At 38.7% G+C, this 15178-nt stretch overlaps 1 protein-coding gene across 6 annotated transcripts in view; it reads right to left on the bottom strand.

Annotated features, from left to right (window-relative positions):
- Positions 1–524: 524 nt before the first annotated feature.
- The window catches only part of LOC111864329, a 92901-nt gene continuing 78247 nt past the window's right edge, over positions 525–15178 (bottom strand). For 5 of the 6 annotated variants that reach the window (XM_023851508.2, XM_033751394.1, XM_023851507.2 and 2 more), the window contains exons 6-10: positions 14600–14939; positions 11692–11895; positions 10069–10576; positions 5904–9686; positions 525–1562 (exon numbers count right to left, since the gene is read on the bottom strand). In XM_023851508.2, coding sequence (XP_023707276.1) covers positions 1509–1562; positions 5904–9686; positions 10069–10576; positions 11692–11895; positions 14600–14939 — 4889 coding nt within the window. In that variant the 3' untranslated portion in view covers positions 525–1508. The remainder of the gene's footprint in view (positions 1563–5903; positions 9687–10068; positions 10577–11691; positions 11896–14599; positions 14940–15178) is intronic. The other variant, XM_033751393.1, reaches the window with a different exon arrangement.

Raw genomic sequence — 15178 nt, 5'->3', positions numbered from 1 at the left:
TCTGAAAGGCTACATTAAAATTTTACATGTCATTGTACAGAACTATGTGAAGTGAAAGGATAGATCTTACATATTTTACTGTTATCGCAATATAAAAGAAAACAAATTACTTTTAATAAATAACATTTCTAGTGTTGTTCTATATTAAAATAGCCAATACAAAGGAACTGGCATAAATATAATTCACAATCAGTTCTCTAGGAGGTATTCCAGGGAAAGAAATGTGTTATATTCAGGAAAATGTGATATTGAAGAATTGCTTTCAGATTTTAAGGTAACATTTCTTTTAGACTGAAGATTATTATGAAACCTGTGCCATCTCTGAGAATTCCTTATAGAACCCCATGATTCTATGTGAATCAATTTGGGAACTGCCGGAATACAGCACGCGCGCGCGCACACACACACACACAAGTATATAAAACTGGCTTTATTAGAAATACCTGCAAATTTCTTGTTACTGAGAAGTTTCCAACATTAAAATTAATCGTTCTACAATTCTGATGTAATAAAACCTGGATTTCTTATAGGTAACAGAGGGAGAGAAATATTACACTTCTCGTTAGGAATGGGATGCTCATGACTAGATACATCTTGGAGCCATATCTTTTTTGCACTTATCTGTGCAACATCAATTGTATATCACTGAGTTATAAATGATGATGACAGAAGCAGCCACCACATACTGTTTAGTACACCTATATTTTTAATTTTTCATGTCCGTTTTCAATAAAACGGGAAAGACCCAGAATCTCTCTCCACACTACAAACATAACTTTCAGTCTTTTACATAAAAAAAAAATCTATCCACTTCACAGTATTACAAAAGTAGGAACTAAGATATAATAGAAATGCAAGTTGAACTTAATATATACAGATTCTCTTATGAATGTACACAAATAACCAAAATGTAATGTAAAAAATAACTGCAGAAACAGTTCTTACTGATATATTCGCTTCAAAACTTGTCAGTATCCAGTCATAACATAAAATAACACAATGGCACTTCTACTACAGTGCACACACAAAGCTACATAAGAAACACACATAACTAATATACTGCAAAAAAAAGATTTACAACAATACATTCTGAACTTTATATCAGTATTAACAAAAAGGAAAAGTGACACACAAAAATAAACTGATAATCAGTTAATACTAATACATGAACACTTTGGTTGAAATCTTATTAAAAGTGGCATACTGAGACTAGTTTAAAATGTTTCTATTTAATATTAGGTACTCAATATCACAGTTTGGTCATACAGTCTCAACCGCTTTTAATAGTAGTCCCTTTAAGAGTGATTTATGGTGACACAATTTGTAAAATTCTTTTGGAATAAAGTTAAATAAAATTTTATCGTTCTTTTTCAATTTTTGTTCAGAATCAACATTTTATTACAGAAATATGTGCAAATATATGGCTTTTTAAAGTTAATATTATGTTTTATTTTTATAAAAGAAGTTAAAGACATCATGGCAGTTGTTTGTTGAGCAACTACTTGTCTTCATTCAGTAGTTGGTCGGCGACAGCTAAGAGAATGAGATCTCCAGTGTCGCATCTGAAATGAAATAAATTGAAAACCTCATCAGGAAGCTGATAACACCAAGCAACACACTATAAATAACTCACTCATATTGTGCTACAGTTCTATCCAGTGATTAGAATTCAGTATGTGTTCTGGCAACAGAAGAGCATTTAGTGGATTCCAATTAACATGATCATCCTAAGGGGAAAATATCAAGAATATAACAAGAATTTTCTTTGTTTATTTGGGATGCCATGCCATTTACCTGGGCCAGTAACTACCACATGGCACACTTGTGACTTCTATGTCATCAATGAGTCGCTGACTCCTCAGTCAGTATAAATGAACACAGCCACAGTTGTTCTCAGTTTTGCAGTGACTGCATTTGTGAGTCTACTGTGGCGTGTGCAGTGATTTCTTCATTTAAAAATTTAGATCCCTACAGAAACGCCTAGAAGAGATTTAACACTCAGAGATAAAACTGTCTTACTTGAACAAATTAAAAACAAACCACCTAACATTAAGTCATCCCCAACTGGCAGAGATAACTGGAGTACCGAAATCAACAACTGTTATGAGTTTTACAGCAGCAAGAGAAATTGTAAGACAAATGGACATTACACAACGGCCAACAGGGAACTTCCCAAAAACAGAAGCATAAAGGTAAGGATCCAATGTTGAAGAGGCCCTCAATCAGTAGCTCTCTATCATAACTGCACAAGATGTATGTGTCAGTGGTCCAATGTTGAAAAGTAAGTTAGAGGAGTTAGCCAAAAAGCTGGGTCATAACAATTTCAAACAGATGGTTGATTGTCTCAATGGAAATGCAGGTTTTTTGATAAAATTCAAGAAACACACAGCGAGAAGGACAGTGCTGATGCTTAAATACTGAACAATGGAAATTTAAAAAGCTATCAAACTTGCTTCCGAAATTTTGGCCAAATCATATCTACAATCTCAATTAAACACTTATTTTACCATGCTATGCCAGATGGTTTTCTAATCTAGAAAAATGCAAATCTAACTGGTTCAAAGAAAGCAATGGATTATGTAAGTGTGTTGTGCTCTTCGAACATGTCAGGAACTGATAAAACAGAAGCTGTTGGTTATCAGGAAAAGGGCTTAGCCTCGGTGCTTTTAGGGGATTTGTATGGACTGTTTACTAGTTCTGTACTACTTACTTACATACTCCTGGAGCTGGGCCCTTCTTGAGGAGCCGCCAATTCTGCAGCTACTCAAGAATTTCCCAGCATTTTATGGAACCCAAAGGTTCATTACCATGTTCACAAGACTCCCCCATGGGTCCCTATCCTCAGCCAGATCAATCCAATCCATACCATCCCATCCTATCTCTCTATGATCCATTCTAATATTGTCCACCCACATTCGCCTTGGTCTTCCTGTGGTCTCTTTCCTTCTGGCTTTCCCACCAATATCCTATATGCATTACTCGTCACCTCGTCACACATGACCTGCCCACCTCATCCTCCTTGACTTGATCATTCTAATTGTACTTGGAGAAGAGTACAAGTTATGAAGCTCCTCATTATTCAGTTTTCTCCAAACTCCTGTCACTTCATCTCTCTTCAGTCAAAATATTCTCCTCAACACCCTGTTCTCAAACACCCTCGGTCTATGTTCCTCCCTTAATGCAGTTCTGTACTGCGCTAATAAAAGTGCGTGGATGACATCTTAAATTTATAAGAAATGGTTAATGAGTTGGGATGTGGAATTACAATGGAAATAGAGGAAAATATTACAACTGGAATCTGTCTCCCAACACCACATCCTTAGTACAGTCAATGGACATAGGAATCATAACATATCTGAAGACCTTATACTGTCCGAAGTTTGTGAACTACAACCTTGAAGCAATCCAAGAAAATCTACCAACATCATCTACAGCAGTTAAGGAGGTCAGTGCAAGGATTGGGCTCTTAGAAGCAGTACAGTTTATTGGCAACTGCTGACAAAAGAAAGTACCAAGAACATTCTGAACTGCTTTGTTCACCGTGGCTTTAAGCACACAGACATGGAGATGCCAAATAAATCCAACAGTGAAAATTATGCCATATTGGGAATGCACCTAGTCGGAAATTACGAAGAGTTTTCGTGCAATGACAACCGTCTTCAATATTATAATGAAAATTAAGTTTGTGAGGAAGCAACTACTGAATATGTTGCAGCAAAACCTCAGAATACGTCAGAAGATCAGGTCACCAATGATGATGATGACACTACCAAGCCTGAATGAGTGACTGACAAGGATGCTAGGAAATTTATTGCTGTCTACGACTTCACTTCATGCAGGAAGGCAACGAAAGCAGTACTATATGTGCACTAGAAACCTACACTGATCTTGTTCAGTTGCAGTTATTCAAAAGAACATGGCACAGTACACTCGATCAACTCTTCCAATGTCATAATTGTTAAGCACATGCCTGTTTAATACATAATGAATCAAATTTGTTATTAGGGTAGGGTAAATATTTTTCTGTGACTTGCATGACTGTTTCAGCTCATCTAAAGTCAGAATTTTTGTTAATCTATAAATGAAAACTTATCCTTTGTACATACATGTAACTCTTTTATGTTTAACTTCATGTATTTGAGGCAGCCGCTTAATTGGGGAAAAGTACTCCAGTCCCGATATGTTCTGGTAACTGTAATCTACTGTAGATAGCAAGTGCAATCCAGATACTATATTCCTGGCCCAGGCACAATACTCAGCACAAATTACAGGCATGGCCAGTACAAAACCACATTTTAAATCCATGCTTATACAGAAAAATTAAAATTGCCTGTCTATTTAAACTTCTCTGGGGACAGCTGAATGGTAGATTTCACATTGCAGTTATGAGGAGGGAAATAAAATTGGCAAGTAGAATCTGGAGATACATGTATATTATTACTGCTGTTGTTGTTGTTGTTGTTGTTATTATTATTAAATGAAAAATCGAACTTTTATTCAGTTAACATATTATTCATTGCTTTTGTTGGTGCAGAAAATTGTAAACAGCCACTCAATGGTGGCAGAACATAATGACAATGGAGATTATGAAGAAATGTACAATGTTCATAACTGACAAGACAGAATAAAAATTTTTTTGTCCTAATGCCAACATTTTCTTATCAGCCTAAAACATTCATCAGGAATAAAATTTAATAAAACTGATATGTATTACATAGAACACAAGTACAGGCAAGTATACATATATGAGGGTGGTTGCTGACATCTAGTAAAAGGCAAATATTTTTATGTTGGTATTTCAGAATTTATTCTTCAAGAAGAGAGATAGTTTTCACTGAAGTTCAAATGATTGCTTCCCCCATAACTGAATTAACCGACGTAGGAAGGAAGAACTTCATATTTATTGCTTACTCACCAGACTCTGTAGGCTTAAAAAACTTCACTGAACTCCAAGGTGGTCATGACAACTGCTGTTGATTTGACATGGAATTACCCAGTCATTCTATTATACATGCTATACAGTCTTGATATTGACAGCAGTGTTAAGACACTTAAAATATATGTTTCCCTGTTAGCCATGACTGCCCTCTATCTTGGGGTTATTGACACATCTCTCATATATCTTCAACTGTTGGCAGTTCCCCTTCATCTATGCTCTCACTTCCATTCCACACAGTTCCAGAACCAAACGACTGGTAACAACCATGCATGAATGGTTAACTTATTTTTCTTTGCATCCCACATCAGTCATGAAAGGGCAAGATTCTTTAGTAAGTTTTTTGATCAGTTAAATGACTGCAAGGTACTTAACAGCAATGCTTGAACCCTACAGGTAACCCGGCATGAGATGAGATGGGAAGATAAACATGAATAGCAAATACTACACATTTGAAAGGAGAGAGTTATGACCTATTCAAAGAACTGTCTTTGCATATGTCTGAAGAGATTGAGGAAAATCATGAAAAACCCAAGATAGGACATCCATGAAACATTCTGTCTCCAGTCTAAAGCAGTACCCCTACACCACTCTGCTCTGTACTGGGTTGCTTCTGAATTCAAAGTGTCCTTTGTTTGGAAACATTAGAGAGGTATGTTTATCAGTCAGTCATTCAACTGAACAGGATTCAAGCATGAGCATTCAAATTATTCACAGATTACTGAAACTCAGTTTGAACATTGTGTTCTTGGAGGTTTTCATAATTGTTTTAACTCCCTGTCACCAGCAGTAACAACATTGTAGATGTGTCAACTCCTAAAGTAGAAAGAACATTAACAGCACTGAATGTAGGGTCTCTTAGGTAATGTAAAGGCATTCATGTAAATATACATTTGAGTTACACTGGACGGTGCTGTTAACAAATTCTGTAATATCACCCTTAAATTATAAAATTATGTGAACCAACCTGACAGTAAGAACTGCAGTACCATTGGTTATGGCAAGCAGAGCACATGAACCTTGCAGTCCCACAGCAACGTCCACACACTAAGCGTGACTGTCGCTGGTAGTGGTCACCCTCTACAGTAACTGAATTTGGAGTCAATGTTGCAGTAGGTGGTATCTGCTTATCAGCTGACCAGTATCTGTCTCTGTCAGATGCTACAACATTTGCAGTGTGGAGTCCCGCTATATGAGCCCTCTGCTGCTCTTCTGGTTGAACACCATGAAACACTGTTTCATGATAAACTGGAATGTATGCACTGCGTGGTACGGGTCCATGTGCACTGCACACTGGATGGTGGGAATAATGCATTGTGTCATGATGTGTGGAGACATGCACACGCTGTCTATGCATAACACTATCATCCACGTTTTGATCATGTGGAGTTTCAAAACGTTTTTTTCCATCTGAACTTCCTGGTACTGTCACTGGATGAATGCTAGGTTTCATTCCTAATCTATAATTTTCAGTAGCAAGATTTGCTGTTGAAACTGATGTAACATGAGAAGGAATCTTTCTTTTATTACCTGTCTCAGATGCTTGAATCTGCTCTTGATGCCTCAAATTCTCTGTTGGTACATGCTGTGAGACATGGGATTGTGATATCTTTTGGTCACGGTGCAACAAGCCAGAATGATTTGTAACACTACACTCCTCTGGAGTTGGGTTAAGAATGTCTGTTGGCTGATCTTGTGTTCTTTGATGATGCTTGGGAGATGAGGAACTCAGACCAGCAACATTCTGTTCATCATTCATGTCCAGTTGCACAACTGTGGATGTGACTGAAGATGGTGATTTCTTTTTGTCTTCACTCAGTGACTTTCGTTTACAGATGGACAGGTCAATCGGACATTCTTCTACAGTATTACTGGGCAAACTGAGAGAAGCTGAAGATGAAGTAATGGCTACATGAGGTTCCTGCGATATGACTGAAGGCTGTTCCAATACACTGCCTCGTGGAATTACACTCACGTAAGGGTCTGACTGCCGTGAATGGACAGTAGTTGGCACAGAGGCAGTTTGATGTGATGTGCATCTACTTGTAGAATGTGTAGAGACAGGTATGTGAGAGCCTACTAACTGTGCCGATTTTGGGAGTACACGTTGTCGTATCAGAGTTGGAGGAGGCATTGCTTCTTTTTGCACTGGAGATGATTGTGGAATATTTTCTGTACTCCTCTGCTGCTCTGATAATACCTGAAATGGTTGGGTTCCAGATGGTGAATGCAGAGGCACTTTTAATCTTTGTTGATGAAATGGCTGTGATGCTGACCCTGGTTGAGAATGTGCAGATGTCTGAGACAGCTGTAATGATTGAGAATGCGGATAAATTGGAGACACTGGTGACAAGTGAGGGTGTGCAGATGTCTGAGATAATTGTAACGATCGAGAATGTGGAGATGTTTGAGACACTGGTAAGGAATGAGAATGTGGAAGTGCTTGAGATATTGGCAATGACTGAGAGTGTGGAGATATCTGAGGCAGTGGCAATGACTGAGAATTTTTAGATGCCTGAGATAATGGTAAAACCTGAGAATGTGGGAATATCTGAGAAACTGGTAATGACTGACTATGTGGATCTGTTTGTGGCTTTATTAATGACTGAGAATATTGGGATGCCTGAGATGCTGGTAATGACCGAGAATGTGGAGATGCCTGAGAGTTTGGTAACAACTGAAAACGTGGAGATATTTGAGACAGTGAAGGAGAATGCAGGGCTGCCTGAGGCATGGGTGGCAGCTGAGGATATAATGTTGGTCGAGGCATATATGAAAACTGTGGATGTATAGATGGCAGAGGTACTGAAAATAGTTTAGGATGTAGTTGTGGAAGTGGTGGGTGAACAGCTGTTACAGTATGAGAATGCTGTGGGCTCTGTTTTATTGACACATGATGGGGATGCAGTACCACTGTGTGAGTCTGGAGATAAGGCACTGACTGTGACTGGGAAAGTGTTATATGATGCGACATTGGTAACGTTTGGACAGGCGATGGTCGTTGAGGAAGTGATACCGGTGCTGGGAGTGGAGAACGAGCTGGCAGAGGTGGCGGTTGTGGAGACAATGGTCTTTGTATTGGTTCCCGATTCTGATGCCCTACTGTGCGATGTGACGTGAGCAATGCTGGTACAGAATTTTTTATAGTGGCTACAGTGGCATTCAGCCTTTGTTCTGACTGATGATTCTCATATGAGACTTTTGGATATGTCATGTGCAATCCTGGTATGGAATTTCTAGTAGTATCTATAATGGTACTTGGTCTTTGAGCAAACTGATGAGTCTCACATGGAACTGCTGACTTATAATGTTCACATGCAACTCCTGGCTGCCCATTCTTGCCTTCAACCCCTGACTCTTTATTCACTAATACAACTGCTGGAAATGTTACATTCACTCCTGATACAGAATTACCGGCATTGTCAGCAGTTATGTCTACTTTCTGTTGCATCTTATGATTCCTGGGTGATATTTCTGGCTGCTGATTCTTGTTTTCAAGTTCTGGCTGTTGATTCACCAGCGCAGCTGCTGGAAATGTTACATTCAATCCCGGTATAGAATTTCCAGTACTGTCTGAAGTAACATTCTGTTCTTCTTGGGTCTTATGATTCCTGCATGCAACATCTGACTGTTGATTCTTGTGTGCAACTGCTGGAAATGTTTCATTCAATCCTGGTATAGGTTTACCAATACTGTTTGAAGAAACATCCAACTTATGTTGTGCCAAATTATTTTCTCTTACAGCCATTGGAATTGTTGTATGCAATTCTGGCATGGAGCCCTCAGCGCTTGAAGAATGTGGTATCAGCTGTGTCTGACTATTCTCATGGGCAACATCTGACTGCCCATTTTCCTGCACAGCTGCTGAAAGAGCTGCAGTCAATCCTGATATAGAATTTCTAGTGCTGTCTGAAGAGATATTCACTCTCTCTTGTGTTTCATGATTCTCACGTGTGGTTTCTAAAGGCTTGGGTTTGCACGTAGCTCCAGACTCCTGATTCACCTGCACAACAGCTGGAAACGTTTTGTTCGATCTTGGTATTGCATTTCCAGTGCCATCTGAAGCAATACTAGACTTCTGTTTTATCAGATCCGTCTTATGTGTAAATCCTGTTTGAAGATACTCGTGTGCAAGTGCTGACTCTTTATTCTCACATTCAGCTTCTAACTGGTGAGTTTCACATGCACCAGATGTTTGCTGATTCTTGCAGCCAGTTCCTGATTGACAATTCTCACAAACATCAGCTGACTTTTGAGTCTTACTTGAAGCTCCTAATTGATGATTTTCATGTGTAACAGGGGATTGTAGATCCTCTGGTGCATCTCCTGATGGAGGATTTTCATATGCAACTCCTGATTGTTGACTTTCATGTGCAGCTGCTGACTGTTTAATCAAAAGTGTGACTCCTGACTGAAAATTGTTCTGTGGAACACATAACTTATGATTTTCATACATGTCTTCTGAATGACGATTGTCACATGTAGCTCCTGACTCATGTCTCTCACTGGCAGTTGGTGACTTCTGATTCTCCTGTGTGACTGATGGAAGTTTTAGCTGTAATTCTTGTGTGGAACTTCCATTATCATCGGCATTATCACTTGGTCTTTGGGCTGACTGATGATTATCCTGTATAACAGGTACCTGATGCCTCTCATGTGTAAATAGTGGAAGTTTTTCCTGAAATTTTGGTGTGGAATTTATGGTTGCTGCTGCAGTGGCACTTGGTACAGCTGGTCTTGGTTGAACAGTCTGAAAAGCAGAATCATACCAGTGCACATAAGAAAATTTAGAAAAACATAACATTAAAAATGAAACGCAAAACAAATTGCCCTTGAGGATCTCTTGGTGGTGATTATGAAAAGTAAAGTTTCCTGTGTTGTACCATCACACAGTTTGGGAAGAACTCTTCAACCCTGAAAATGGATGTGATATATTCCACCAAAACATCCGGCTCTCCCTGAAGTACATGGCATTACAAACTAGGAAACCATACTTTTCAAAAAAGAAGATATCTATTTGCAAAGGGAATAAGTAGAAGTAAAACGAAGATTAATTTAATTAGATTAAATATACCACATCCTAAGCACGTGAGGCACAGCAAGGAGATCAGTGATGATGGTAAATCACATACCTTCCCTGCCTTATGCACTTCTACAGCCTCCTCTGTGTGTTTTTGTTTTCTTGCCAATTCTTCTATTGCTTGCTCCTCAGCTAATTTCAGTCTCTGCAGATTCATTCTGGTGGTTTGTTTCAGCTGCTCCAATTTTTCCAGTTCTTCTGCAGCAGCCACAGCAGCCTTCCTGATTTCTTCTATATCCTTTGGGGGGTTCTTCTCTTTGGTTAGAGGATCAGAACTCTTTACTCTATTTTCAGGATTAGAACCCTGTGCTTTATTATGATGATTAAAACTCTCTCTTTCATTCCCTGGGTCAGAAGTGTCCGTTTGATTCTCAGGACCTGAAGCCTGTGCTTCACTCCAAAGACCAGAAGTGTGTGCATGATTATAATTTTGTGAAAGCACCTGCGGTGCCTCTGGAGCCATTTCTTGTACAGGGCTGCTGAGGGGTGATGGCACTTGATGGTTAGTTGATAATACGGTTGAATTCATCTCTGTTTTGGGTGAATGTGGTGAAAACGTGCTGAAGAGAGACAGTAACAATTTTATTAGACCAACAAGTAAGAAAATGTGTTCTACATGAATTAATATCACTAACAGTTTTTTTAATATAATCTAAGCAATTGCAAAGCCAAAAGATTAAGCTTCTTCCCAAATAAGTATTCAGACTGAGTTCTCATCCAAAAGCATAGAAAGAAACAATTTTGAACAATTCATGGGTATAGCTAAATTCTTTCAGAAAGAACTTATGATTGTACGAAGAAATTCAACTTTCAATTTATTAACATCCATGGATATAGGATATATATAGGACAAGTCAAATCATTTCTATATACAACACTTGATCATTATAGTAAATTAAAATAATAAAATAATAATAATACTGATAACACTAGTATATTAATTTTAATGCACACACAACACAGCAACACACCTTAATACACTTATCCCACTGTCCCAGCACAAGTTCTGAAACTTACTGATAAGCNAAAGCATAGAAAGAAACAATTTTGAACAATTCATGGGTATAGCTAAATTCTTTCAGAAAGAACTTATGATTGTACGAAGAAATTCAACTTTCAATTTATTAACATCCATGGATATAGGATATATATAGGACAAGTCAAATTATTTCTATATACAACACTTGATCATTATAGTAAATTAAAATAATAAAATAATAATAATACTGATAACACTAGTATATTAATTTTAATGCGCACACAACACAGCAACACACCTTAATACACTTATCCCACTGTCCCAGCACAAGTTCTGAAACTTACTGATAAGCATTAATAATACAATATTATATTTAAGCATCCTGTTGCACTCCATACGATACATGATACAAACTCCATCTTCAGTGCAAACCATATATTATAGGTCTTTCGTTTTATAAGTGCTAATTCAGAGAAATCAAAATTGACATGTGTAAATAACAAAGACATCAACGAAGTAGATTTTGGTAATAACGACAAAAGGAACAATCAGGAATACCTGTGTTTTTAAATTTTAAATGTTAAACTAAGTGCAGTGTGACAGATACGTGAGTAATACACCTGATGATGGCCGTTTGTTTCTATTTATTTTGTGAAAATATCAAAGTAATGGTGACAAATAGCTGCATTTTCATACCACCTTGACTGTGGGGCAATAAGACTGTTGCTGCACTGTGCAATTCCCGGCATTAAGCCCTGGCTGCTATTCACTGCTGTCAGTGTTTGCAAGTAGGTAGGAGAAGGACGACATGGTCCCATTCCAGCTGGATACTGTGCTGATGGTCTCACAACCTGGGGCTTAACTGGCCGCTGTGGGATCATGTATGAAGGCTGAAACAGCCTGCAAGGAGAAATGTCAATTATCATGCATTTTTCCCAAAATGCAATTCAGAACAACCTTCCCACTCTTCTACGGACAGTGGTGGCAACATGCGAGTTTCCACAAGTTCGGTAGAAACTGTTGTTACAATTTGGTTAACCACAGAACCTGTTATTAAGAGTTTTTTTTAAAGATAAGAGAGAAAAAATGGAATAATATACAGTTATTAAACAAATAAATTACTGGGACACATGGCAAATATGTTTCATTGGTAACAGCCCTCCCATACAGCAAAAGAAAGTCTTCGGCCTGTAGTTCGCAAGCAAATTATACCAACCGAGCGACTGCCGCTTGTCGGCGAAGTCAGAGCCAACTTTTGTGGATAGAGGGTTTCATGTGGTCAGCGCAACAGATCCCAAGGCCGTTAATCTCTGTTTTCTACGCCAGAGCCACTATTTCCTTGAAACAGCTCCTCATGAGGCTGAGTGGATCCCGTTCCAGACCCACTACTTCTCACAAAATTTGGTAGCCCCGGGAATTAAACCCAGAACCTCTGGATATGTAGGCAGGAACTCTGACCACTAGACCACAAAGGTGGTCCTCCAATACAGCAACAAATGTGAAAAATAAAAAGGCTGTGTATGGCTAGTCTTTTGTAAAAAATAAACAATTTATTTCAGGCAGGTTTTGCCACTGTACACATGTATTGTGTCAGTATGTTTGTTAAGAACCATATAATTTGAGCTTCTGTTTCACAGCAGACCTTATATTGCCTCGTATGATTTCTCATTCTGAGGATGATGGCACTGCCTTGTGTGGATTGCAAAGGTAAGAATAGATTCTTATGATATGATGGAGAGGTAGAAAACATGTTTTTTATTATATTGAAAATCTCCATTTATTATGTTTTATAAAATACAATGCTACTTAAAACTTATGACATTTATTCAGCTCTCCCTAGGTAATCTTATATAAACTACTCCATAAAATGGCATTTCCTAAAACTTGAACCAGAGCCCCCATTACACATATATCTCTGTAGGGTTTGTCCGATGTCTTCCAGAACAGAATTATCAGCATTGGTATTTTTCAAGCATGTTCACCTGTTCTTAAACCTTGTGGGTTTTTCATCTGGGGTTATCTGAAAGACAAAGTGTACAACAGTAACCCCAAAATGGAAGAAAAGAAAATATTTGCAAGGGAATTTCAAATATTCCTGCAGAACAGCTTCAAAGGGCAAATAAGAACCTCTTCTGCCAATGTAAGGAATGTCTGCATGTAGAGGGACAACATTTCCAACACCTCCTGTAATCTGTGAATTGTAACTACTTCATTCCAAACGTTATCAGCCAACATGCATATTGATTCATTGCCAAAATTTGTATGTGCCTTGAAGATGGTAGTGCACTGGCTGCCATGAAGGGTAGAGCCTTGAAATGGTCAACAAAGGTAAGAACCTCCCTGTATAATAAACGTGCTTAAAAAGCTCTGGTTATACAAAAACCTGTCGTTAACATAGTGGGATGATACCAGTATCTACAGAGATAGAAAAGCAGATAAAAAACACAAAAACCAAGATTGAAAATGCATCTAGCGTTCCACAATTGCATTCAGATTTGCGATAACAGGACAGACAAGAGGAGCAACAGTTCAACATATAATCATATTAATAAATTTTTATATAGTTTAATCTATGGAATAGTATACTGATCTGTACAAATAGTTAAGAAGCTAACAACGCAATGACTGAAATTAAATCTTCGTCTCCTGGTGAAAGTGATTTATTAAAATAACATAAAAATCCTTTCGATGTATAATTGCAAATTTTTTCAGTAGACCTGGTATTAGATATATGAAGTAAGGTAGCTGGTCTGATTTCTATTCACAATCTTCTTTTTATTTCATTATTTCTTTTAATGTGTTTATAAATGTAAAGCTATCCCTGTAACAGGCCATGAAGGCTCATAGGGTTGTGAGAGGTCAAGGCTCCCACATCTTCTAGACAGTTGGCTCATGGATGGCAGTAAGGTTGTCAGCCTTACGCTCTGGCCGCCCTTTAATCCCCAGGAAGATTCCTGGTACTCATTTCTGTTAGAGGCCGAGTCGACCCCAGGGCCATAGTGGGGTTGGAAAGATTAGGTAAACTGACAAAAGTCCACCTCATCAGGACTTTCTCCCTCGACCTTCCAGTTTGTAGCATAGTGCCTCAACCAACTATGCTATTGTGTGCCCCTAAAAGATGAAGTTGTCCCTGTGCTTAACGAATTAAGCACTAGGACATGAAGATGTATGGGGGAATGGACGTATATATCCACATTTTCTTGACCCTGGCACTAGTTGCAGGTGAGTGGTCAGCTTCACACCCTGCCGCTTTACCCCGAGGAAAGAGCCCCGGTACCCATTGGACAGGAGGATGAGTGGGCCCCAGAGTTGGTCTGGACACTGTGGAGAAGAGAAAATTCTTGATTCTACCGGGGCTTGAACTCTGACCCCTCGGTAGTCCAACCTGTAGCCAGTCACTATACTGACTGCACTATCCCAGCTCCCCTAACGTGTTTATACACTGGCCACATCCTTAACTTATGATGAGTATCACACTTCTGTGCTATGTTTGCAATACTGTTTCATATAAACAAGAATGCAATCAAAACACTAGATGCTGTGGATCAAAAGGTCAATAACATAAAACTTAGTGTATATGAAATGAGACATTTATGAAATTTACCCATGCTGTGGCAACCTGGAATCAAACGTTCCTGGCTGGGGAGCAAGAGGAGGTATGTATCCAGATGTTTTTAACATGTTCTCTCTATGGTAGCTGGTTGGTTGATGTGTCAAGTCAAATGGCCTTTGCTGTGTATGTCTTGGAACTCGATGACATGCCTCCTGTGACATGGCTACTCCCATTCCAAATCCTGTATCGAATGATGTCGCTGCATGGCGTGCCATTGTGGCAATGCGATCTGAGTACGCTTTATCTGGATTGCCATAGGGTGGGGCAGACAGCAGTGTTTCTGAATGGCCACCGGTACTCTCCTCGACTTTCCTTGCTGGCAAATCTGAAACTGTATATTGTGCTGTTTAGAAATATAACACACAGATGGGCTTAGCCAATGACAATGAACAGTGAACATCACAGCAACCATATGATTCCACTAGGAAAATGCGTTATGAGTGCAGGATAGAACTGACTGTAGGGTTATATCCAATAATGAACTTTGGTATAGTTATTAGCAGTATCAGACCTTTGTGTTCTACTACCAGGAGTTAACACAGGTTGGCGTAGTGGTAACAATTCAGACTC

Source organism: Cryptotermes secundus, unplaced genomic scaffold (genome assembly GCF_002891405.2).
Source record: "Cryptotermes secundus unplaced genomic scaffold, Csec_1.0 scaffold216, whole genome shotgun sequence".
In the NCBI taxonomy this organism is placed as follows: Eukaryota; Metazoa; Arthropoda; class Insecta; order Blattodea; family Kalotermitidae; genus Cryptotermes; species Cryptotermes secundus.
Note: the sequence above shows the minus strand (reverse complement) of the source record. Positions and strands in the feature narration are given on the sequence as shown.